General features: G+C 42.0%; 1 protein-coding gene across 1 annotated transcript in view; it reads right to left on the bottom strand.

Moving 5' to 3' along the window:
• LOC139228591 (alpha/beta hydrolase domain-containing protein 17B-like) overlaps nucleotides 1–25,751 on the bottom strand; it is a 70,991-nt gene extending 45,240 nt beyond the window's left edge. The window contains exon 1 of the mRNA XM_070859744.1: nucleotides 25,257–25,751. Coding sequence (XP_070715845.1) covers nucleotides 25,257–25,528 — 272 coding nt within the window. The 5' untranslated portion in view covers nucleotides 25,529–25,751. The remainder of the gene's footprint in view (nucleotides 1–25,256) is intronic.
• Between the last annotated feature and the right edge of the window lie 881 nt (nucleotides 25,752–26,632).

The following is a 26,632-nucleotide window of genomic DNA, read 5'->3' on the forward strand; positions in this document are numbered from 1 at the left end:
AGCAGAAAAATCCTCTCTGCATCCACCTTATCAAGTCCCCTCATAATCTTATACGTTTCAATAAGATCACCTCTCATTCTTCTGAATTCCAATTAGTAGAGACCCAACCTACTCAACTTTTCCTCATGTCAACCCCCTCATCCCCGGAATCAACCTAGTGAACTCTTCTCTGAACTGCCTCCAAAGCAAGTATATCCTTTCATAAATATGGAAACCAAAACTGCACGCAGTATCCCAGGTGTGGCCTCACCAATACCCTGTAGCAAGACTGCCCTGCTTTTATACTCCATCCCCTTTGCAATAAAGGTCAAGATACCATTGGCCTTCCTGATCACTTGCTGTATCTGCATACTATCCTTTTGTGTTTCATGCACAAGTACCCCCGGGTCCCGCTGTACTGCAGCACTTTGCAATCTTTCTCCATTTAAATAATAACTTGCTCTTTGATTTTTTTCCTGCCAAAGTGCATAACCTCACATTTTCCAACATTATACTCCATCTGCCAAATTTTTGCTCAATCACTTAGCATGTCTATGTCCTTTTACAGATTTTGTGTCCTCCTCACACACTGCTTTTCCTCCCATCTTTGTATCAGCAAATTTGGCTACGTTACACCCAGTCCCTTCTTCCAAGTCGTTAATATAGATTGTAAATAGTTGGGGTCCCAGCACTGATCCCTGCGACACCCCACTGGTTACTGATTGCCAACCCGAGAATGAACCATTTAACCCTACTCTCTGTTAGCCAATCCTCTATGAATTCATTGAGTTCACAAAGGTGCAAAACTCAACTAGAATGAGGAACTGCCATGCAACAATGGATTATTGTAACGGAGTGAAAAGGTTAGCATTTATTGCAAATTTCAATGTACATGATGCTGATCTACCAGGATTGTCTGCAACCCTTCCGAATTGTCCTCCAGTCTCCCGGATATAAAAAAGATTAATCTCAGACACTCCTGCGAACATCTTGGGAGAAAAATCATTGGGACAATTTCTTCTCCCATTGCACTCCAGCTGGACTCCCAACAAACAGCAGGGCTACAACGTATCCAGGGCTACATTGCACCCCTGCTACATGCGCATTCTAACTGGTAAACATGATAGGGCAGTTTCTGGAGCCCAGACAATTGTGGTTATTGCAGCCACCATTATTAACCAATTTGCAAGACCATTTGTGTGTCTGGCAACCAATGGCAAGAATGTGCTGGGTAAAGCGGTTGGAGGCGGGAGGTGAAATTTCCTGGAATTTTATCTAACCAGATTTGGCCACCCGTCATACACGGAAGTAAAGTTACGTGACAAAGTGGACCCATCCATGTTAAAAAAAAATGCACAGCATTGATAAGATTTTAGTTTTGATTTTCAGGTCAGTACCTGTGATTTTCTTAATTTCTCAGCGGTTATTTCAACACCACATTCAGAAAGCGAATGGAATTGCATAACTCCGCTTTATTCTTTCGCATAATCTAATGTAGAACAGCAGCCTCATTCATTGGACCATACATATAACATCCATTATTTATGGACCCCCTTTAATAGAATAATCATACTTTAAAAGAGCCCGAACTATGAAATCTACTCATTAGAACAGCTGTTCGTATAGTTCCCCAAACCAATAATGTAGAGAGGGGTCTGACTTATTGGATTAGCTTATTATTGAATTGCCAAAATTACCATTTAGCATAGCCTTACTGTACATTACACTCTAAAATTAATAATACTCTTCCACTCAAATGTAAATTACTGTATAACAAATCCTACATGAGAAGCAACACTTTGTGCTCTTTTTTTAATCTAACCCTTGCACTTTGAGCATACCAGGACTTTGATTCCTGTTTCGACAGTGAGTCAATTTCGTGCACAGGCACAACAGCAAACCTTTGACAATCTCTAGCACAAACTTGCATTACCACAGTGATTATGAAGTGTTAACAACACTCATATCACAGGTTCACTCAGCACAACCTTTGCAAAATGTAGACAGTGAAACCAGTTTTGGAGAAACTGCCCATCTATACTGACCATATGCATTCATTGCTACATAGGTGTTTCACTGCATTGTGAACTTAATATCACTGTTACACCAGTCTGATCTTGATGCTAGAAATGGGATTTATAAATAACAATTGACATCCAAGTCATTTGATAGTTTTCTTCAAACAAAAAGCTCTATCTTACAATTTAGACTCACCACCAACGATCTGTTCATAGCAAAATACAGTTTCTATAAGCAATCCCTCATCTGACTTTAAATTTACAACCGTGCATGTTGTGAGCTGAAATGGTGTGCCACAGGATTAACAATTAGTCTTTTACCCAAATATTCCAAGCTAGAGGTTACATGGACCTTATACTCCTGGCCTCTCCAAAGTTAACTGATTTATTTACACCAATTTTTTAAAATGCGCAGAAATAAAAAAGGAAGACAACAGATCAGCAATACAATGCTCAACTTAAACTGTCTCAAAAATAATAATTGACAAATATGTTCAGATTTTTTCAGAACCTTTTAATGGATTTTTTGATGATCATAATAAGGACTTTCCACCACAAGATGGAAACAAGAGAACTGCAGACTAGGAAAGCCAGTCAACTGTATTATGCCAAGCTAACTTTAGACATCAGAGGTCAAAACAGTCCTTTCACACCAGGCATGTAAACTTGTTTATGATCAACTTTAGCTTTCAGGCAGATAGAGCGTAAACAGAAGACTTCCGGAATCTGATGAGCTTTATTTATTTCTGACAGTTGGCTTGCATGTCGACTAGCTTAGCTGTTCTCAAATGAACTTGGCACCAATATGAGACTTCAAGCTCACACTGCATTAACATCGCAAAGTCATGAGGTAATATCTGATGCAATTAATTTATATGTATAGGCAATGGCCTTGCCTCAAAACGAAGTTATCTTGAGACAGATGTGTATTGTCTCACTTTCCACTAGACAAAAATCAAAACTAACTGATGTAAGAAAGCAGTTGAGCAAAGTTTCATTTTAAATGCACAATATATTGTCCTAACTAAAGTTTCGTTTGAAATATATATTAGGAGCCAAAAACACACTCCCACCACTGTAACAACAGGAGCATTGCTCTTTGCCGCTGCATGCATCTATCCAGCTATGAGGTGACCTCACACTATAATGTAAGATCAGGTTCCTTTGCTTAATATTGCAGTGATTGCTTAATAGCACACAATATATGAAGCAAAGAGACCAAAATATCTGGTGTTAGCAGTTCCTAAAGAGCTGCTGGTTGCTTTAAAGTTGTACTGCTACTGAAGGGCAGAAATGGCTGCAGTAAGATCAAGACAACACATGATACCTTTCCAGGTGCAGCTTCAGAGGTCTGACTGCAGGATTTGCAAGAAAAAAAATGATGATCTGTTTTGGAGCAAAGGGTTTTCCTTTCTGAACAGCAGGACGAGTTATCCTGGAAAGATAGCTGGCAGTGAACGTTGTCTCACCTAGCCAGATCCTAGGGGCAGATGCCAATGGTAAGCATGCTCATACTGCTTAATTTTGCAACGCTACCTTATAATGTATCTTAATAGGACTTCATCATAAGCTTGGTGGAGAATCAGTCTGGTGAACCTTTGTTGCACTCCCTCAATGGCAAGTATATCCTTCCTTAGGTAAGGAGGTCAAAACTGTACACAATACTCCAGGTGCAGTCTCACTTGGGTCCTATATAATTGTAGTAAAACATCTTTACTCTTATACTCAAATCCTCTTGTAATAAAGGCCTAATTACCATTTGCTTTCTTAATTACTTGAGCACCCACATTAACTTTCAATGATTTGTGAACTGTGTACAAGGTCCCTCTGAACACCAACACTCCCCAATCTCTCACCATTTAAAAAAAATATTCTGCGTTTCTATTTTTCCTACCAAAGTGGATAACTCACATTTCTCCACATTATGGGCCCAAGTTTCCACATGATTTGCGCCTGATTTTTTAGGAGCAACTGGTGGAGAACGGACTATCTTAGAAATCGCAATTCTCCACATTTTTTTTTCTGCAGTTCTAGTCAGGTAGAACAGTTCTACTTTGGAACAGAATTTTTTCTTCAAAAGGGGGCGTGTCCGGCCACCGACGCCTGATTTCAAAGCTTCCACAGTGAAAACGTACTCCAAACTAAGTTAGAATGGAGCAAGTGAAGATTTTTGTAGAACTGAAAAAACCTGTTCTACACATTAAAAAAATCAGGCGCGGGTTACAAATTAGGCGTCCAGAACGTGGTGGTGGGGGGGGGGGGGGGGGGGGAAAAAGAGAGAGGAGGCGCCCTTTCTTCCCGCGGGGGGGGGGGGGGGGGGAAACAGTAAGAAGGCTGCAAGTGCTGATAGCAATGTGCTTTTATTAAAAAAATGTTCAAAAATTAAACAGCTACAAAGAACTACAAAAATGGCCGAGTGCCAATGTTTTTTTCCACAGAGCATGCGCAAACGCTCCAACGCGCACGCGCAGCGTTGCCGGCAGGAAAAAAAAACTAATTTAAATAGTACCCGCCCCCTCCCACTTACAAAATCGGCGCAAGTGTAGGCTCCGCCCCCCGGGCGCCGCGCCAGGCAGACAAGGAGCTGCAGGGCGCTCCAGAATTGCGATTTTTTTTTAGGCGCGAAAAACAGGTGCCCAGCTCGGAGGGGCGCCCGGTTTTTATCGTGTGGAAACTTGGGCCCTATATTCCATTTGCCATGTTCCTGCCCACTCACTTAGCCTGTCTATATCTCCTTGAATTCTCTTTACATCTTCCTCACAACTTACATTCCCACCTAGCTTTGTATCATCAGCAAACTTGGACATATCTGTATTACATTTGGTCCCCTCATCCAAATCACTGATATAGATTGCGAATAGCTGGGGCTCAAGCACTGATCCTTGTGGCATCCCACTAGTTACAGCCTGCCAACTGAAAATGACCAGTTTATTCCTATTCTCTGTTTTCTGCCTGTTAACCAATCCTCAATCCATGCCTGTATATTACCCCCAATCTCATGAGCCCTAATTTTGTTCAACAACCTCTTTTGTGGCATCTTATTGAATGCTTTCTGAAAATCCAAATACACCACATCCACTGGTTCCTCCCTTATCTATTGTGCTAGTTACAACCTCAAAAAACTAACAGATGTGTCAAACATGATTTCCCTTTCATAACTCCATGTTGACTCTATCCAATCCTATTATTCTTTTCCAGGTGCCCTCTTACTACATCCTTAATAAGATTTGAGCATTTTCCCTACTACTGACGTCAGGCTAACTGGTCTGTAGTTCAGCTTTCTCTCCCTCCTTTCTCGAATAGCAGGGTTACATTAGCTACCTTCCAATCTGCGGGAACTGTTCTAGAACCTATGGAATTTGGGAAGATGACAAGCGATGTATCCACTATCTCTATAACCACCTCTTTCAAACCCCGAGGATATAGGCCGTCAGGTCCAGGGGATTTATTGGCTTTCAGTCCCATTAATTTCTCCAGTACTTTTTTAAAAAACTAATACTAATTTCTTTCAGTTCCTGTTGCTCCACTATTTCTGGGAGTTTTTTCATGTCTTCTTCAGTGAAGACAGACACAAGGTATTTGTTTACTATCTCTGCCATTTCCTTATTCACCATAATAATTTCTCCTGTCTCAGCCTGTAGGGGTCCCACATTTAATTTCACTAATCTTTTTATATACCAATAGAAGCTTTTACTGTCTGTTTTTAATGTCTCTCGCTAGTTTACTCTCATTCTATTTTCCCTTATCAATTTCTTGGTCCTCCTTTGCCAAATTCTAAAATCCTCCCAATCCTCAGACTCACTGCTCTTTTTGGCAACATAAGATTTAGGATCTGCCACACAGATTAACAGCTGTATTGCCAGTAAAATATCAATATGTCAAATCTTTAGAAATAGTTTTAACAGTTCATTCTGTCTTGACATCAAGATGTGTTATCACTAGATGCAAGGACAGATGGACAGACTAATAAACGTACCAAAAGGCAACATCCTACACAGCTGCAGCCTTAGCACCCGACAGTTCAATTCAACCAGTCTTCATAAGAATTTCAAAAATGAAGAACAAGAAGCAGACACTGATCCCATCCCGCTCTCTGTCATTAAGGTCTTGTTCCAGAACTTAATCTGACCATTTTTCCACGGCCAATTATCACGATAAAGTGGTCAGTTAAGACTCTGCAGAATGCAATGTTCTACAGACACATCTGTTGAGCCAGTTGTCAAATCTTTACTTAAAGCTGGTCTGTCCCATAAAGTGTTTGATGAAAATGCTGATTATATTTTAAACGAGTCACTCGAACCTCATTCCTTCAGTTTAGAAACACAATTAAAACATGGGTGAAGCGAATAGACGGTAGCTGTGTGTGTGTATATCTTTAACTTATCCCACTGACAGCCTTTTGACACAATAACAAAATCTACAGGCTCACTCATTCATTCACTGGCGGTCCCTCGAACGAGAATGACTTGCTTCCATGAGTTCACAGGTGTTTCGATGAAGGGCCCAATGTTCCAGTCCTGAACTCCAATTGAGGGGGTGGAAGATGTCTGTGCATGAATTTTTTTTAACGTGTGGTGACCGTTGTACATCAGCCACCACACAGGCTTGACAGAGCTAGGTCTTGGTCCAGTGGCAAGGATTAACCAAGACGACTGGAGGCCTGCTCTGCTGCACAGACCTAGCGCGCACACATATCGCAGTGTGGGCTGGCCCGTGATGCCCCGGGCCTTCGGCTCTTCTGGGCCCTGTACCCTCATCTGTCGCATCTCTGCCACAATCTCAGGTTCACTACGGCCTCTGCCACATGCCTGATCTCAAGAGACACAAGACCAGCTGGGTTGTGGGGGTGTAGAGCTTCCTCCAATGAGAGGAGTGGTCAACAAATTTATATGGTCAACAGATTGTGAGCTTTACTTATTTGTACAAACTCTTTACTGCTTGTTGACAGTCTGCAGGACGTACCAATTACATCACAAATAGCTTGGGGACAGCAGCAAGTGACCGAGTCTCCTAAGGCAGATTTAGGGTTTGATAATTTTGTATCCAAATCAGATTGGCAGAGTGAATAAATATCTCAAACACAACAGTAGTGACAGGAGTTCAAAAATGTTGTAAACAAAGATTTAAACCAAAATAGGTTTTCAGATCAATATTCATTTTCCCAGTGATACTTGGAATATGTACACCAATCACCGTTTTCTACATTACAACAGTGACTACACTTCAAAAAGTACTTTAGGCTGTAAAGTGTTTTGGAACATCGTAAGGTCGTTGAAGGAGCAATAAAAATGCAAGTCTTTCTCTTTCTCTCCTCCCCCCCCCCCCCCCAAAGAGTTTCACTGAAACAGGTTACGGAAAAATGTAGTTCAACGGGCATAAAACTCAGGTTTTCTTCATTCTGGTAATGAAACCTGATTCACTATACAATACCAGATTGGATCACAATTATAACCAGGGTAACACTCTTGATGTACCATATTTAGCATGTTTTTTGGTTGTCACTGTAAAAAAGCAGATATATCCAACCCTGCCTATTACTCTTGCAAGAGTGCTAGCAATTAAGCCAAGTAAACACTTATGATCCAATTAAACACACAAGTCTATTAATATATCTAGTTCACAACATGCTGGATTCACCTGGTTTAGACTGCAGGGCAGCCTTAGAAAGCAGCAGCAAAAATCAAAAAATAAATGCATAGCCGTAAAAAAATTGAGTTCACAACTTCCTATTCTGGTCCAAGACCTGCCTTAATGTAAGGCCAGCAAAGTGGAAACTGCATTGCGGGGGCCTTTACAGCTAAGCAGAAAACTCATTCCCATCATAGGCCAGAATCAAACTGCAGCCTCAATTGCACACGGGGTTCACAGATACACTTTACCTTTGCAACTTGGGAGTGCTTTGCCTCCAGAGGCAGGGGCCGAGCCACCTCACAATGCGACACTCCCTGCCTCTGGAGGGTGTACTCTGCCTCATTAATATTGCAGCCCGAACTTCAGATATATATATATATATATCACAATTTTGCATTTCACACGCACATGATTTATGGTTTCCTCGCTAATAATCCAGAAAAAATGCACTGAATGCATGACATACATCACAGAAATGGCCCCAGAAACACATTGTTCAGGAGGGTCCACTGTACTAGTATGCACGAGGTCAATTGAGTCCTGAACATATTTATTTACCCAAACCAAATTTACATGCTTCATGCTAGTTCAGGGGTTAAGCAGACAGGACTATTTACTCTAGATTGTAAATGCACAGTAGCAAATAGTCTTTATCTGTAGCTCCGATCGAAGTAAATCCAGAAATAAAGTTCTAATGTACTTAAGAGGCTCTTTAGGGCTATACAGCGTTCAGGGCTATTGCTGAAGACTACAAATCAAGTAACATGCTGCAGGAGCATCTTTATTAGGTACTTAGGTGCATATCATGGAACCTCAGTGGTCACACAAGTAAAGTTTAAATTAATGTGCCAATTTACATACATCTTAAGTTGCTGGTATTAGCAGATATTGCTGTTCTGATTTAGGATTTAGCCTTTTCAAACATAAGAACAGAAGAATTAGGAACAGGAGTAGGCCATCTAGCTCCTCGAGCCTGCTCCACCATTCAACAAGATCATGGCTGATCTGGCCGTGGACTCAGCTCCACTTACCCGCCCGCTCCCCATAACCCTTAATTCCCTTATTAGTTAAAAATCTATCCATCTGTGACTTGAATACATTCAATGAGCTAGCCTCAACTGCTTCCTTGGGCAGAGAATTCCACAGATTCACAACCCTCTGGGAGAAGAAATTATTTCTCAACTCGGTTTTAAATTGGCTCCCCCGTATTTTGAGGCTGTGCCCCCTAGTTCTAGTCTCCCCGACCAGAGGAAACAACCTCTCTGCCTCTATCTTGTCTATCCCTTTCATTATTTTAAATGTTTCTATAAGATCACCCCTCATCCTTCTGAACTCCAACGAGTAAAGACCCAGTCTACTCAATCTATCATCATAAGGTAACCCCCTTATCTCCAGAATCAGCCGAGTGAATCGTCTCTGTACTCCCTCCAAAGCCAGTATATCCTTCCTTAAGTAAGGCGACCAAAACTGCACGCAGTACTCCAGGTGCGGCCTCACCAATACCCTATACAGTTGCAGAAGGACCTCCCTGCTTTTGTACTCCATCCCTCTCGCAATGAAGGCCAACATTCCATTCACCTTCCTGATTATCTGCTGCACTTGCAAACTAACTTTTTGGGATTCATGCACAAGGACCCCTAGGTCCCTCTGCACCGCAGCATGTTGTAATTTCTCCCCATTCAAATAGTATTCCCTTTTTTTGTTTCCCCTCCCCCCGCCCCCCCCCGCCCCCCAAGGTGGATGACCTCACACTTTCCGACATTGTATTCCATCTGCCAAACCTTAGCCCATTCGCTTAGCCTATCTAAATCTCTTTGCAGCCTCTGTGTCCTCTACACAACCCGCTTTCCCACTAATCTTTGTGTCATCTGCAAATTTTGTTACACTACACTCTGTCCCCTCTTCCAGGTCATCTATGTATTTTGTAAACAGTTGTGGTCCCAGCACCGATCCCTGTGGCACACCACTAACCACCGATTTCCAACCCGAAAAGGACCCATTTATCCCGACGCTCTGCTTTCTGTTAGCCAGCCAATTCTCTATCCATGCTAATACATTTCCACTGACCCTGCGTACCTTTATCTTCTGCAGTAACCTTTTGTGTGGCACCTTATCGAACGCCTTTTGAAAATCTAAATACACCACATCCATCGGTACACCTCTATCCACCATGCTAGTTATATCCTCAAAGAATTCCAGTAAATTAGTTAAACATGATTGCCCCTTCATGAATCCATGCTGCGTCTGCTTGATTGCACTATTCCTATCTAGATGTCCCGCTATTTCTTCCTTAATGATAGTTTCAAGCATTTTCCCCACTACAGATGTTAAACTAACCGGCCTATAGTTACCTGCCATTTGTCTGCCCCCCTTTTTTTTTTTTTAAACAGAGGCGTTACATTAGCTGCTTTCCAATCCGCTGGTACCTCCCCAGAGTCCAGAGAATTTTGGTAGATTATAACAAATGCATCTGCTATAACTTCTGCCATCTCTTTTAATACCCTGGGATGCATTTCATCAGGACCAGGGGACTTGTCTACCTTGAGTCCCATTAGCCTGTCCAGCACTACCCCCCTAATGATAGTGATTGTCTCCAGGTCCTCCCTTCCCAAATTCCTGTGACCAGCAATTTCTGGCATGGTTTCTGTGTCTTCCACTGTGAAGACCAAAGCAAAATAATTGTTTAAGGTCTCAGCCATTTCCACATTTCCCATTATTAAATCCCCCTTCTCATCTTCTAAGGGACCAACATTTACTTTAGTCACTCTTTTCCGTTTTATATATCTGTAAAAGCTTTTACTATCCGTTTTTATGTTTTGTGCAAGTTTACCTTCGTAATCTATCTTTCCTTTCTTTATTGCTTTCTTAGTCATTCTTAGCTGTCGTTTAAAATTTTTCCAATCTTCTAGTTTCCCACTAACCTTGGCCACCTTATACGCATTGGTTTTTAATTTGATACTCTCCTTAATTTCCCTGGTTATCTCTTCTTTTACCGCCCTTTTTCATTGGAATATATTTTTGTTGAGCACTCTGAAAGAGCTCCTTAAAAGTCTTCCACTGTTCCTCAATTGTGCCACCGTTTAGTCTGTGTTCCCAGTCTACTTTAGCTAACTCTGCCCTCATCCCACTGTAGTCCCCTTTGTTTAAGCATAGTATGCTCGTTTGAGACACTACTTCTTCACCCTCAATCTGTATTACAAATTCAACCATACTGTGATCACTCATTCCCAGAGGATCTTTTACTAGGAGATCGTTTATTATTTCTGTCTCATTACACAGGACCAGATCTAAGATAGCTTGCTCCCTTGTAGGTTCTGGAACATACTGTTCTAAGAAACAATCCCGTATGCATTCTATGAATTCCTCCTCCAGGCTACCCCATGTGATTTGATCAATCGATATGTAGGTTAAAATCCCTCATGATTATTGCCGTTCCTTTTTCACATGCCTCCATTATTCCCTTGATTATTGCCCGCCCCACCGTGAAGTTATTATTTGGGGGCCTATAAACTATGCCCACCAGTGACTTTTTCCCCTTACTATCTCTAATCTCCACCCACAATGATTCAACATTTTGTTCATTAGAGCCAATATCATCTCTCACAACTGCCCTTATATCATCCTTTATTAACAGAGCTACCCCACCTCCTTTCCCTTCTTGTCTATCTTTCCGAATCATCAGATATCCCTGTATGTTTAATTCCCAGTCTTGGCCACCCTGCAACCACGTTTCTGTAATGGCCACCAAATCATACCCATTTGTAATGATTTGTGCCATCAACTCATTTACGTTATTTCGAATGCTGCATGCATTTAGGTAGAGTGTTTTAATACTAGTTTTTAATCCATGATTTTTAGTTTTGACCCCTCCTGCAGCCCCTTTACATTCAGTGGCCCATTTTGTTTTTTGCCTTGGGTTTCTCTGCCCTCCACTTTTACTCATCTCCTTTGTCTTTTGCTTTTGTCTCCTTTTTGTTTCCCTCTGTCTCCCTGCATTGGTTCCCATCCTCCTGCCACATTAGTTTAACTCCTCCCCAACAGCACTACAACTCCTTCCCCAGGCCTCTTGATTGGCACCCTATGCACAACCTTAAACATTCATTCCCTCCACCACTAGCACACCTTGGCTGCAGTGTGTACCATCAACAAGATGCACTACAGCAACTCGCCAAAGCTTCTTCGGCAGCACCTCCCAAATCCGCAACCTCTACCACCTAGTAGGACATGGGCAGCAGGTGCATGGGAACACCATCACCTCCAAATCACTTGGAAATATATCACCAATCCTTCAGTCACTGGGTCAAAACCCTGGAACTCCTTCCCTAACAGCACTATGGGAGTACTTTCACCACATGGACTGCAGTGGTTCGAGGCGGCAGCTCACCACTACTTCCTCACGGGATGGGACAATAAATGCTGGCCTTGCCAATGACACTCAACCCATGAACAAATATTTTTTTAAATTCAAACAAGACAAATTAGCAAATAAGTAAGTATTATGAGTTGCTTGGATTTTGAGGGCTAGATTGTTGGGCTAAGGAGCCATTTGGCCCTTGGACACCATTGACAGTGACAATTAGTGAAGAAGTCATCCACAATTTTATTTCTCCTGATTTTCAATGACTGTGTCCCTTAATGAAAACTTTTCTTTTTTTCCCCTTTGTAATTTTAATAATTTAACTTGGATATTTAATTTTTAGCTTTTCTTTTTATCTCATCCACCAGCAAGTAGCTCAGTGCTATGTTCAAGATGCCTTGCCTGAATGGGAGGGGGGAGGGGGGAGGAGAGAGATAGAAATATGCAAGAGGAAGAAGCCACAGTTTGGAGTGGCAAAGGTCAGCTGTTCTGTTCTAGTTTTTGACAAGCTGATGTTTAGCGGAATCAAACGCTTAGTCAGAACAAAGGAAGCAACATCCATCAGATCCACTTATCTGTCTGAAGAATTAATTAAAAGGCACAAACCATTATAATTCATTTTACATGATTTTCAGATTAATGTGCAGAAAAAGCACACCACGTATATAAAAAAAAAGAGCACTTAAAAATCCGACTAAAATCTTTTGCGTCAACCATATCTCATACACATTCTCACGATCTCAGAGTTTAGGGTTGCAACTGCGTTCTGTGAGCCATGATTTACTATTCTGCATAACAGTTACAGATCCAACCTTTACACTCACATGACGGCTGCACCTTGGTTTACAATACTCCAAATAATTGGCTTTTCAGATTTTAGGGTGAAGTGCGCCTCTATTTAAAGCCGCCATTTTAATAAGGACTATTTAAATTCCATCTGTATGTGAATCACTCCTTTTTAACAGTGATTCACAGAGAGGGGTTGGGAGGGACATGGAGAGGAGCGGGGAGAGAGGGAGGGAAAGAGAAAAATTGAGACAATTTACATTTATATAGCACCTTTAATGTAGAAATATGTCCCAAGGTGCTTCACAGAGGCGTAATCAAATATATGGGTGTCAAGCTGAAGGAGGAAATATTACCAAAAACGTTTAGAGGTGAGTTTTAAGGAGTCTTAAAAGGAAGAGAATCTGTATGATAAGCTTTATTCTGTGCGCATGCAGTACCCTGCATCAGAAGAGAGATTATGTCACCAATTTTCACTGGTGAAGCATTTCAAAATGTGTGATCTTCACACATGCTGCTGTATAAAGGTCTTAAACCGCAAAAATAACATTCCTAAAAATGCAACGAAACAGTCACAGTTCAATACCATTTGGGAGTGTTTCAAACAGGGAGCCTGCTGACATACACATTTCCTGCTTGAAATCCAGATAGTCCCAAGGGCCTTGCCTTCTCAATCTAAAAAGAACACGGAGAATCTGCATGGTATGCTTTATTCTGTGAGCACAGTCCCCTGCATCCGAAGAATGCTTTAAATGGTTTTAATGCCCAGAGCTAATGCTGCAGTAAAAAGTACTCTGCGTGTGTTAGATTGTAAGTGGAAACTGGCACCAAAAATATCTGTGCTTTATATAAATCAAATATATACAATGGTAGCTTCAATGTTTTAACTGGATAACTCATCTCATTATGCTCCTCTCTTATTAATCTCCCCAAGAGTGTTACATGGTCCTAAGGAAGGGTGGCTGGACAGAGCAGGCAGTGACTCCTCATCTGCTGACTCCATAACCAGGCAGGAGACAATAATTACCTGGAATGCATTCATAGAGCATCTCCATCTGATAGCTCAGCAGCCATCACTTGACGGAGGGGAATGAGTTTGCATGACAGAGATCTCAACTCAATATCGTGTGACATTACTACTAATTTCAGCAACCAAACAAACCCTCTGCACCCAGTCCAACCTCCAACTTAAACTCAGCACTAAAATAACTTCATTCAAACTACTCAAATTGATAAATAAAATAACAAAGTTGCAGTTGAGTATTCATTGATATGTAAATTTTAACTATCCTGCTAGTCTTTCACACTCATTAACCAGTGACTGTAGATTTAAAAGAGCACTTTCCGAACTGGAAATGTATCTCTGATTATTAAAAGGTAATTCGCATCATTGATCATCCAAATTTAACACTCCCAGCCAATAAAATCAAGTCACAATTTGGAAGCTGGAAGAGACTGACTGAGTTAGCTGCTGACAATGGGAGTTCTGCTGAGAGAAGGGAAGGAAACTAGTTTGGCTTGAACAGAAGTTCGGCACAGAGCATCGGCATAAATCTGCAAGGCCAGACAAGTAAGTATGCGTGTGCTGATGGTGTATTTTTGAGATTTACGTAGATTGTATCGGCATGAGGCAATAAAGTTGAGAGAGGCAGGCAGAGTGAGAAGGAGCCGAATGGAGTATCTCTTTGGACTGAACAAGTTCCACTGAAAACCTAACTAATGCAGAGCACCCTTTACTATAGTATAGTAAAATCCCGTTAGTCTTACTTCAATTGTTGGTGAATTATTAGGCTATAGAATGCCAGATGAAATGACTAAACACTTGGGGAAACTCAAGCTAACCAGGGCTAGAAACATTCACATTGGTGCAATACGAAATGTTCCTGATACTAGGGATTACAGTACCTCATTCAGAATCATTACCCCGTTATTATGCTTAACTCCAGACTTATTTGGTTTATTGATACCAATACACTTTGATGTTATGTGCAATTAATAATTCTTTACATCAAATTATTACCTGTACCACCACCAACAGACCTGACCCGCAAGTAATGAACCCCAGTGGTATACAGCTCAAAATGCTCCAATGACACAAAGCAAGTTTGGAACAACAGAATTTACAATTGTACAGCTCAGTATTTTTCACAATTCAAGTGGACCATAAAGCAGAAAGGTATTCCACTTCCCAGCACTGGAAAACCACGACTCAATAAGCAAAAAGGGAAATGTTTTTTTAAAAAATAATTAAAATGCTGCTAGCGAGGTTCTTAAATCCACATGTTGCTGTTCTGGTGTCCATAGTATACTTTGGCTATACAAAATATACCGTCCTGTACATGCAGCACCAGTGTGTGCATGAGATGTGGAACCCTGTGTGTATGAGATATTCAACCCTGTGCACATGCAGTTAGCGTGTTGGGGATATGCAGCCCCTGTACATGTGCAATCGGTGGCTCATTTATTGCAGGTTTTAGCCATCCATTCTCTTTATTTTGCAACAGTACCCTTCCGCATAGCTAGCACCAGTGAGCCTCCAACAAAGCCTGGGGAAAAACAGCTCCGAGCAATAAACAAATAATATTTGTAATGGTATTACACGTATAGTAGGAAGGAAAATGCCTACTGCGGTAATTGGTAACAAACATCAACAAATATTTACAATGTACCAGAAAAAAAGAATCAGGTCACAGGCTGTACAAAGAGTACCTCGAATCTAACCAGTTAGCATTACTTTTACAAAATACATTGTTTGAGGTTTCCGAATTGAATTTGAAGTGAATCTGCAATAAAAAATATTTAAGGGGCCATTGAGACCAGTGGGCCAATTTGCTGGGAGGTTCAGTGTTAGGAACAGCTGGTGCTATATATTCATTCGAAGCGGGCTGGTGGGGAACAGATGATGCAGCAGTGGATGAAACATAGGCTGCAAAGCAACCTTCCTGGAGTGTGTTGCTGCAGAACATTAGCGCCCTCGGTGGCCTACTGGATAAATGCGCCACATGATGTTTTACTGAGCCATAAAAACGACAAAATCCCAGGTTTGATCCTTGGTCTGTGCTAAGTTTGCTGGTTTCAGTTGGGGCAGCAGTAGGTATGCTGTCATTAGGCTAGTATAAGGGGGAAAATCAACAAGAGTACCTACTCCTGATCAATGACTGATTACTACCCCTGCTAGAAGGCATGTGAGTGTGTGTGGACATAGAGCACGGACAGGATTGGGATCGGCTGCGATGTACTCCATTTGCAGGCTCATATGTGAAGAATGGTCACCTAGGTGAGGTACTGGGAGGGTTGCCATGAGACTATTCCAGCATGAGTCAGTGTCTCCAGAAGAGGGGCAAAATTTGGAAGAAAAATAAAATATTACTTTTGGTGTTGTCCATGGCGCGTTAGATTATGACCAGTAATAATCCTAGAGATCACCTCTGCATCTGGATCATGTATCTATGGTAACATTAGTGGCTTTTCAGGTTGTTGTGACATTCTGGCAATTCCATTACACACTGCTCACCAACCCGAGATGACTAACTCCTTTAAGTGGCAAGACAGTATAATTAGATGCAAGCGCTCATTAATCACGGAGCTACATTCTACTTGGGCATTTTCTTGTATTGCTTGGAGAATGACAGCACTGGGCACTGCGTGGGTGCAAGTTAAGGGGGCGGTTTTGTTAATTAAAGGGCTGAGTCATCGAGTTGAGAGGGGGGAGAAATTGAGGGGGTGGGCCCCAAGTCTCACAGCAACCTGAAACAGTCCACACCATTGCCATAGTAACAGCTTCCCAATGCGGGGGTGATCTCAGGGAGCAAGCACCAGTAAAATCTCTTTCTAGCTCGCTGTCGACAGGATGGATGCAGAGCAAACATATTAAAGAAATAAATACCGGAAACTACTTAAGTTAGCCAACTAGGAACCAGCACTGTTCTGTTCGCAAAACAGGACACGACTGGTGCACAGTAAAGCTGAAGGGGTAAATAACACCTCAGATTAATCTCAGGAGAGGGTTTCACATTTTTGTTACTGAATCTTACTCGGAAGGAAAAAATTTAAACTGATCAGTCGAGCAGCCACCTGTTCAAGGCCCAGCTGCTGACACTATGTCTGATCAGCAAGCATGGTTATATTTTTAGGACTTTTTATTCAAGAGATACTGCATGCATTAAGCAGTTCAGAACACAATCACATAGCTCCGAAGAAGCAAATAGCAGGTAGGCAGCTTCTTTACATAGTTTAGTCACAGGGCTTTGCTCAGGTAGAGAGCAGAGACCCCTCACACCAGTAAGGAAAAATCAAACAGTTAAGGAAGAACACAGAACTCCAAAAAGGACATGCATAAAAGGATAAGGACACACTACAGACTCTTGTAAAATCTAACCAAGCCTTATGATGAGCACCCATACACTTAATTCTGGCCTTCAGAACAGTATTCCAAGAAGGGGAAAGTAGTTTCGGTAATACCGCCTGATTAATTCAAAACACAAATATAAATTACTGAGTTGGCAGACCACAACAGGGAAACCGGCTGATGCGAGAGAACGAGAATGCATGTTCTGGCAAGGTACACAAGCAAAACGTTTAGCTTTCCCCTGCAAGGTTACAGATGGAGAGAGTAGAACATTCCCCACAAACAGGGTGAAGGATCCGGATTGGTACAAGTACACAAATTCATACAACATGGAAATAGGTCATCCAGCCCAATCAGTCCATGTCATGTTGGCATTTACCCTCCACATGAGCAAACCATTCAAATCACATTTACCCACCCTGTTCCTAAATCCCTTCAACCACCTATCCAATCTAATCTTCAATGATGACATAACTTCTGCCTCAACCACGAACCTGGGAAGTGAATACTACAGCCTCACAACTCTGTCAAGACTCTATTCTAAATCTCCTTACATTTAATCTTATATCTACAGCTGCTCAACAACTGCAAACAGTCCGCTTCCATCTACCCTGTCCATCCTTTTATAATTTTAAACAACTCTATTATATCGTCCCGTAATTTGTGTTGTTCTAATGAAAAAAGACTCAATACTTCCAGTCTTTGTAATTAAATTTCCCCATACCAAGCAGCATCCTATGAATCTCTGTTGTACCTTCTCGGTCGCCTCAATATCTTCCTATAGTGTGTAGCCCAATAATGCACATAGCATTCTAATGGAGATCTTAAAGGTTTGATATAGGTTGATTAACTATTAGCTATTAGATATTCTACATCACTGGAGATGAAACCAAAAATGTTTAGTTTTTTTCCCAAAGCCTTATCAACCCAATGCTGTTCTGTGGACCTGTACCACCCCACCTTCCTTCCCCGCCCACCAGGTCCTTCTGATCTTCCACAGCACCATGCCTACTTCCATTCAGATTTTAATTACTCGTTACTTTGTTTTATAAATCAAAATGATTCACCTCTACAGAAAGGCATTAAACTTCAGCTGCCACTTTTTAGCCTATTCCCCAATCTTATTCCTTTGGTCGTCTAAAGAATGAACTATACCTCCTCTTTTGGTATTATTTGCAAATTGTGACTTCCTCTAGGCAATTTTACAGTGGACAGAAGTGGCCCCAGAACTGAACCCCGAGGGACATTACTAGCAAGATCCAATCAATTCTAAAAAATTGCCCTCAAGTGCCTTATTTTAAATCGCTAGAAGGATCACATACCAGTATCACTTGATCACACGTTAGAACCAGATGACGTACAGGAGCTCTTCACAACTCCCACATCTTCTCTAACATAGCTGTTAGAATTCCAATGGTGGAATCCTGTCAGAATCTGAAACATTCCTACATTCCATCACGCAATATACAATGTCTATGCTCAAGTAGATATCTTCCCACTCTTCCCCATTCAGGAGGCATGCAATACCCCTATGCTGCACAGCTGAGTCTTACTGGTTTCATAGAAAACCACTTTGTTATCTCAGTTACTATGTTATGTCAATATACAATGATCATCAATGGTCTGCTGTCCCTGACCAGAAAGGACCCTGTTCATCTGCACCAGACCAGTTGCTATTGAAAATAGCATTTCACACCGATACTTTGTGACATGAAATCTATCTGATTGCATTAAATTAAAAGAAAATTTCTGATTCAACAAATCAGAAATCTTCAATTCCAGTTAGAAGGGTAGCACATGACAAACAGCCAAGGTATCAGATGAAGTCATCAAGAACAGAATCAACGTAAGACAGTAGCCCATGGGAAAGCACAGTATAAAAATTGAGATCATTGCATCTCTCGATCTGTTTTTTGTTGATTTGGGCAACAGATTTCATGTGTGGATTCAGAGATAGAAAATAAAGTTAAAAGCCAAGCTGGATAGCTAATCAGCCCAGCTTTCCAACTGTGATCTTTGAAGTGAAGTGATAATATAATCTTCTCTCCTCCTCTTCCAAAGGGGATGCCATCTGTTGGGATACAGTTCCACAGGCACTGACTGCCCTCTGGGACTTTACTCAAGTAGTCAATTTTCATATGACGGCCTAGGCAGTGAGTGTCGGCAGGTTGTTCAAGCACAGCCAAGACCACGCCTGTCCTGACATCCACTTTCCAGCAGGAGCCACTGTACAACAAAAAGGATTATAAACCTTGGGCTAATTCATCCCTCCTCCCCAGGGATTCGGAGGTCAGTTGTACGATACCTGCTGATGCCTCAGCTGAGACTAGGCAACAGCCCATTTTAGGGATTGAACCTGGGACTTTCAGGTGTGTGTGGCTCAGTACCATATCGCAATTAACTACTGAGTCACTGGAAGAATTCCAAGTTATTCCCGTCACAGGATTTGACAATCTCCAATTGCCTGATCTGCTGCAAATCTATTTTAAACAATAAATCATGCGTTTGCACTAATCGGTCATTACTAAGCTCCAGTGATGCGCAGAAACCATTGGAAATGGAAATTGTGGTGCTTCAATATTTATGGCATAAAAAGTGCTTCATCTCAACAAAAAACTCCCGTGCTCATATGACGCCAGTCTCTTCAAACCACCCCATTATTAATTTTTTTTTACATTTTTGGCTACTGGTAACCAGTACATCTCTTACAACAAATATCCTTCAGCACCAAATGAATGTTGGTTATGTTTGTTGTGCATAATGTAACTACACTGATACAGCTTTTGACAGAGGGAGAGTGCCCGCTGATATGGTTAAGCGTGAACTTAAATCATTGCCTGTAGTGTCACAGCAAAATAATGAGATTGCACAATCACATCACCAACAGCATGTAATCCTTCAGCTGCAATCTCTACAAAGTGAAGGCATTTTCAAACCCTTCCGCTAATCATTTATTATCCAGCCACTAAAAATCAGAAAATGCTTAAAATAGATATTTCACAGTAAAGCACATTTGCTGCTGCCAGGTAAAAACAACTGTCAGTGGGCTGGCTGCAATAAAACATCAAAAACCAGACAAAGAACATTTCACGCTTGAATTAGGATGTTACATTTAAGTAGTATGTTTTTGTCTGGAACTACATGCAAAAGCTTTGAATTGGAAATTGACTATTACATTGTCCAAGGTTCACAAATGAGAAACCCCTGCTGTAAATTCACTCATGGTTGTTTGGGGGGTGGGAGGTCAGGATTGGGCTCAACTCTGATATCTCAACAACTTGAATTTATATAGCACCTTTAACATGGTGAAATGTCTCGAGGCTCTTCACAGGAGTAATATGAGATTTAAATAATTTGACACCGAGCCACCGCATAAGTAGAAATTAGCGCAGGTGACCAAAAGCTTGGTCAAAGAGGTAGCTTTTAAAGAGCGTCTTGAAGGAGGAAAGAAAGGTGGAGAGGTATAGGCAGGGAGTTTCAGAGCTTGGGGCCTAGGCAACAGAAGACACGGCCACCAATAGTTGAGCGATTATAATCAGGGATGCTCAAGAGGACAGAATTAGAGGAGGGCAGACATCTCGGGGCAGGGGGGCAGGGGTGGGGGCTGGAGGAGATTACAGAGATAGGGAGGGGCGAGGCCATGGAGGGATTTGAAAACAAGGATAAAAATTTTGAAATTGAGGCACTGTTTAACCGGAAGCCAATGTGGGGTCAGCGAGCACAGGTCACAACTGAACATCCAGCCAACATACCATAAAAGTTCATATGCAAATAATCTCTTGGAGGAGGCACCAAGGGACAACTCGTACCGATTGAACCCTAAGCCTAGCAATGAGTTAACATCTTCAGAAAAACAAGATTTTTTTTTAAACTGTAGTTGAAACGAATGAATTTCTACTTTTTAGGAAATGGTATTGAACAGTGATATACAAAAAATATTACTGATGGTATAAAATAATCAAAGTAATTTAAAAAGGTTTAGACATTAGTATAAAGTTCTAAACTTTTCAGCTGTGTCCAAACTTGCAGCTATTTCATCTGATGGATTGGCTAGACTTGCCAAAAAATGTTGACGTGTCTAAACTGGCAGTGAAGCATCCCTAGTGGATTGATACAGGCTTCCGTGCATCTATTTGCATACTTCCGCTGCAGAGTCTTATTCTTAGTCAACTGTTACATGAGCTCAGGTGTGATCCTGGTCACGTAAAAAGGGCCAGAGGTGAGATTGCAAGCACAGCTCCTATCCGAAGCAGCTGAATGGCAACAACTTGGACTCAGATCATCTAGACAAAGAGAGGACAGGGCGTAAAACACACTCAGGTTGAAAATGAGTGAATAAAACATTTCATGCATGCTCTGAAAGCTGAACTTGGAATTGAGTCCAGAACACTTAACCATGACCTTGTATTTTTCCAAAAGTCAACCCATCATCATCATAGGCGGTCCCTCGAACGAGGATGACTTGCTTCCACGAGAGTTCACAAATATTTCAATGATGGACACAATGTTCCAGTCTTGAACTCCAGTTGAGGGGGTGGAAAATGCCCGTGCGTGAATTTTTTTAACGTGTGGTGACCGTTGCACATCAGTCACCACATGGGCTTGACAGAGCTAGGCCTTTATCCAGTGGCAAGGATTAACCTGGATACCTGCTCTGCTGCACGGACCTAGCGCATACACATCGCAGTGTGGGCAGGTCCGTGCTGCCCCTGGGCCCTCGACTCTTCTGGGCCCCGTAGCCTCATTCGCCGCACCTTCGCCCACGATGTTCCAGGGCCCGGCACTCCAGCTTTATTTATCGCCCCGACCTGCGGTGGTGTTCTCACACAGGTCGGATACTACCTTTAATATAAAAGGAGGAGTGAGGCCAACAGCTCAACCACTGGTTAGATAGCTCACAATACAACAATGTGTGTGCATAATGTGTTATTTTGTCTGGTCCGACAATATTAATAATTCTCCCAGGGAGTGCTTCCTGTATCCTAGCCAACATTGCTCCCTCAACCATTGCTTGATCATTTATTGCATCGCTGTTAATGGGATGTTACCTCCATGTTTATGTAAATAACAGCAAATATTGTACTTTGTCATTCATTTTGTAAAGCACTTTGAGATATCTTGACTCAAGTGCTGCATAAATGTATTATAATTCTATAACACATGAAAGTATTGTGGCATCATAAGTCTATGTACCACACTCTGCATTTCCTTTCTGAACTGTCTAAGTTAGAAAAAAAACTCGCCATAAAAAATTTTAAATATTTTAGATCAAACAAGTGATTGAAGTGAGCGTGATTATTAAAACAACTTCCTATGCAAGCAGGAAGTCCACATGGATTTTAGTCTATGAACCCCACTTCTCTTTCACATTCACGAAATAACCTACCTTGGTGTTGCAGTGAGTGACCTGTTGTACACCAATAAGTGAAAAAAAATCACAAATTAAAAACCCTCCAAAATAATTTTAGTTTGTTCCCTCAGGCATAAATATGCAACAGCAAATCTTAATTATAAATGCAACCTTAATGAAGCAACAGGAAACACAAGACTACAGTAATCAGTTATTTTTACTTGATGAAAAAAGGTTAAAGCAGCAATGGGCTGTAATTATTTTATTATAGTTTTTATATGAACTATAAAATGTACTTGTCAGGTGCACAATAAATGAAGCATCACTTTTGAGATCGCATCTATTTGCAATGTATTACATTTTTTTCTTCACAACAAAGTTTGAACTTGGATATATCCATGCTGCATTTATGCACCAAGTGAAAACCCATGTTTCCTGGCCAAGGAATGGAGATCAGTTCTGTAATTACACAGACCACACAATCCAGCTCTCAATCCTCACTCTGAATTCACTCGCCCAGAAAATAACAGGATTTATGAAATAATAGTACAATATATTCATAATTTGGATTATCTAACCGTGAAAAGTTGTATTTTGACATCTCAATTATAGCTTATATTTCATCCAGTATTTGGCTGTATGTGGACATTTAATTAAACTGTTAAGCTTGGCTGTCCCTATTAATGAAGCTGAGCAATTAAACTTATTCTTTCCATTTTCAGCCACTATATTATATTAATAAAAATCAAGTTGATTATTATTAATTAATTAGATTGTCTTTCTCCTAGTGCCTCATTGTTGGTGGTCACATCATGTATTTTAAAGGACTAGCCCTTGTAGATGCTAGTTAAAGACTAAAGGCCCCTTTTAAAAATAAGTTAAAGAATCAATCTGTCCATTTCATTTAAAATAAATTAAAATGGTGAGCGCCACTGAAGAGATCAGCCTGAAGGCATTTCCTGAACCTGACAGCTTGGGAGAACTGAATCAACATGCACAAAGTTGAAATGACATTATCACTACATTGGCATTGGCTTAACAACGCTAACTACCAATTCTATTGCCCAACTTAGACAGTTGTCTTGGTCAGTTCATGCAATTAAGTCAACTACACTTAACAATTTAACATTATACAATCAACAGAAATGGACGCAACAAAACAGTCAACTTTCTGTATTTAAATGTAATTATAATTATTTTAAATGGTTTTATTTTATTAAAACATGCTCTTAGGGGAACAGTTCCTTAAAATAGATTTAGGCTTGATTCAATTACCATACAATAATTGCTTCACAGGAAGGCTGAATGAGAGAGGAACATTTTTTGATCATGGAATGAGAAGGTTCCCATTTGGAATTTTCTGCTGTAATATAATGGAACTTGCTGAAGATGAATCTTGCTAGCTCAAAGGGCAACTTTGAGACAAGCCGATCTATTATTCGTAATGCAGCTATTGACAGTCTCCAACAAATTGTGTGCTGGAATAGTGGATTGAAATATGATTAAATCTCAAGGTGCAACAACAACATAGCCCTTAGTAGACCACACAATGCAACACTTACAAATTCATTTATAGAATGTGGGCCCTTATTACTACGCACTGACCAGTCAATCAGAACACAAAAAAAGCACAATCCAATAATGCTAGTTTCAAACTGATAAGATTATCATCCAACAGACCCCAGTCTACAACACTTTCCAATATCTGCACATCCTCATATTGCCATGGTAATGCAGTTAATTGTAATATTGAAAGTGGAAGTGAACAAGTTATAAATCACCAATTTATCAGACTCCCAGTGATGACTCATGGAATTTATGCAGTGAATAATTCAGCCATATAGACCAGGAAAGTACCAGGTTTGATCGTTGCTCTGTAATTAGTTGGTCTCAGCCAGGACGGTGACCAAGAGATTACAACTGTCCTCAAACCCCCTAATTAGAGTGGGAAAAATGGGTTTCCACTCATGTGTTTGTACATGAATAATGACCACTTGGGTGAGGTACTGGCGCCCATGGAACCATAGTGTACCAGATTCAATGCCTTCAGCAGGGAAAGGGAGAAAAATGACGAGAAAACTATCAGCTGCCAAGAATTTGTGGTGCAAATAATTTTAATCTTTCCAATGTTCCCATGTAATCTTTAAGTCATGACATTATTAGAAAAAGATTAAAATGTATATATATTCTAGAGACAACCACATAACCTAGCTGGTCAATTTGTAAATAAAACCTGCAGTTTAATACTTTGATTTTATAGGAGGTAATTTCAGTCACATTAATGCTATTTTATACTTTATAATGGGCCACATTAACACTGCATAATCTGATACATCATATTAATGCTTTTTTGAATGCTCAGACCTATAATGTGTTATCCATCACATTAGCACTACACTGTGTAACCAAAATTCCAGTTTGACTTATTATTGCCATTCTGCATGTTGGACCTGTCTACTGGTTATCTGTTACATGGATGCTATTCTGTAAATCAGAATTGTACACTGGTTATCTGTTACACTGGTATCATTCTCTATGTTCAGATCTGTACACTGCTTATCTGCTACACTGATGCTATTCTCCATCTCAGGCCTGTAAACTGGTTTCTTTGTTACACTGCTGCTATTCTGTCCGCTCAGCCCTTTAAAGCGGTCCTCAGCCCCACTGAGGGTCTCGGCCCTTTGGAGAATGACTCCTGATACTGGACAGATCCAGCAGAGGGGGGGTTGGTGGGGACTGCCTTCTGTCCCCTCGGACTGTCGAGCTAGCGGGCCAGGGTGGCCGTACCTGGCACTCGGGGAGCATCTGATGAACATACAGGCGATCCGGTTGCCTCGGCTGGTGCGGGTGAGGAAGATGTCGGTGCAGTCGAGCTCCCTCTGGCCGTACTGCCACTCGGCCCGCTCGGTGAAGCGCAGGGTCCAGCGGCCGCCCGACTCGTCGGCCACCGCCGCGTAGGTGGGCTCGGGCGGCAGGAAGGCCAGCTTGGCGGCGATGCGGCTCGGGCAGGGCGGGCAGCAGAAGAGGCAGCAGAGCTCGCTGAGCGACAGGCCGTTCATGGCGGCGGGCAGCCAACCGCGATGTCCCGAGTTGCAGTCGAGGCCCGGACCGGAGCTCCGCACCAACCCACACACACACTCCGTCCCGACACCGAGCGCTTTCTGCAGGGACCGTGCGCGGCTGTCGTTGTGCGAAGCGGCGCATCCGTCAGGTGCCAGCCTTTTCCTCCATTGCCGGCCGTGAGCGAACACAGCTCGCCGCCGCCGGATGTGACGTGCGCTCCAGCGCTGGAAGTGACGCGCTCACTCTCTCTCCCCTCAAACCTGCCAACCTCAGCTGGAAAGATCTGGGTCAAAGGTCATGAGAACATGCACTAGGAGCACTAGTAGGCCATTTGGCCCCCTCGAGCCTGCTCCCGCCATTCAATAAGATCATGGCTAATCTGATCATGGACTCAGCTCCATCATCATCATAGGCAGTCCCTCGAAATCGACTTGCTTCCACTCTAAAAGTGAGTTCTCAGGTGACTGTACAGTCCAATATGGGAATTACAGCCTCTATCACAGGTGGGACAGACAGTGGTTGAAGGAAAGAGTGGGTGGGGAGTCTGGTTTGCCACACGCTCCTTCCACTGCCTGCGCTTATTTTCTGCATGCTCTCGGCAACGAGACTCGCGGTGCTCAGCGCCCTCCCGGATGCTCTTCCTCCACTTCGGGCGGTCTTTGGCCAAGGACTCCAGGTGCCAGTGGGGATGTTACACTTTATCAAGGAGGCTTTGAGGGTGTCCTTGAAACGTTTCCTCTGCCCAGCTGGGGCTCGCTTGCCGTGTAGGAATTCTGATTAGAGCGCTTGCTTTGGGAGCCTTGTGTCGGGCATACGGACAATGTGGCCCACCCAACGGAGCTGGTCGAGTGTGGTCAGTGCTTCGATGCTGGTGGTGTTGGCCTGATCGAGAACACTGACGTTGGTGCATCTATCCTCCCAGGAGATTTGCAGGATCTTGCGGAGACATCATTGGTGGTATTTCTCCAGCAATTTGAGGTGTTTGCTGTATATGGTCCACGTCTCTGAGCCATACAGGAGGGCGGGAATCACTACAGCCTTGTAGACCATAAGCTTGGTGCCAGATTAGAGGGCCTGATCCTCGAACACTCTTCCTCAGG

The sequence above is a fragment of the Pristiophorus japonicus genome, chromosome 18 (genome assembly GCF_044704955.1).
Source record: "Pristiophorus japonicus isolate sPriJap1 chromosome 18, sPriJap1.hap1, whole genome shotgun sequence".
NCBI classification, from domain to species: domain Eukaryota; kingdom Metazoa; phylum Chordata; class Chondrichthyes; family Pristiophoridae; genus Pristiophorus; species Pristiophorus japonicus.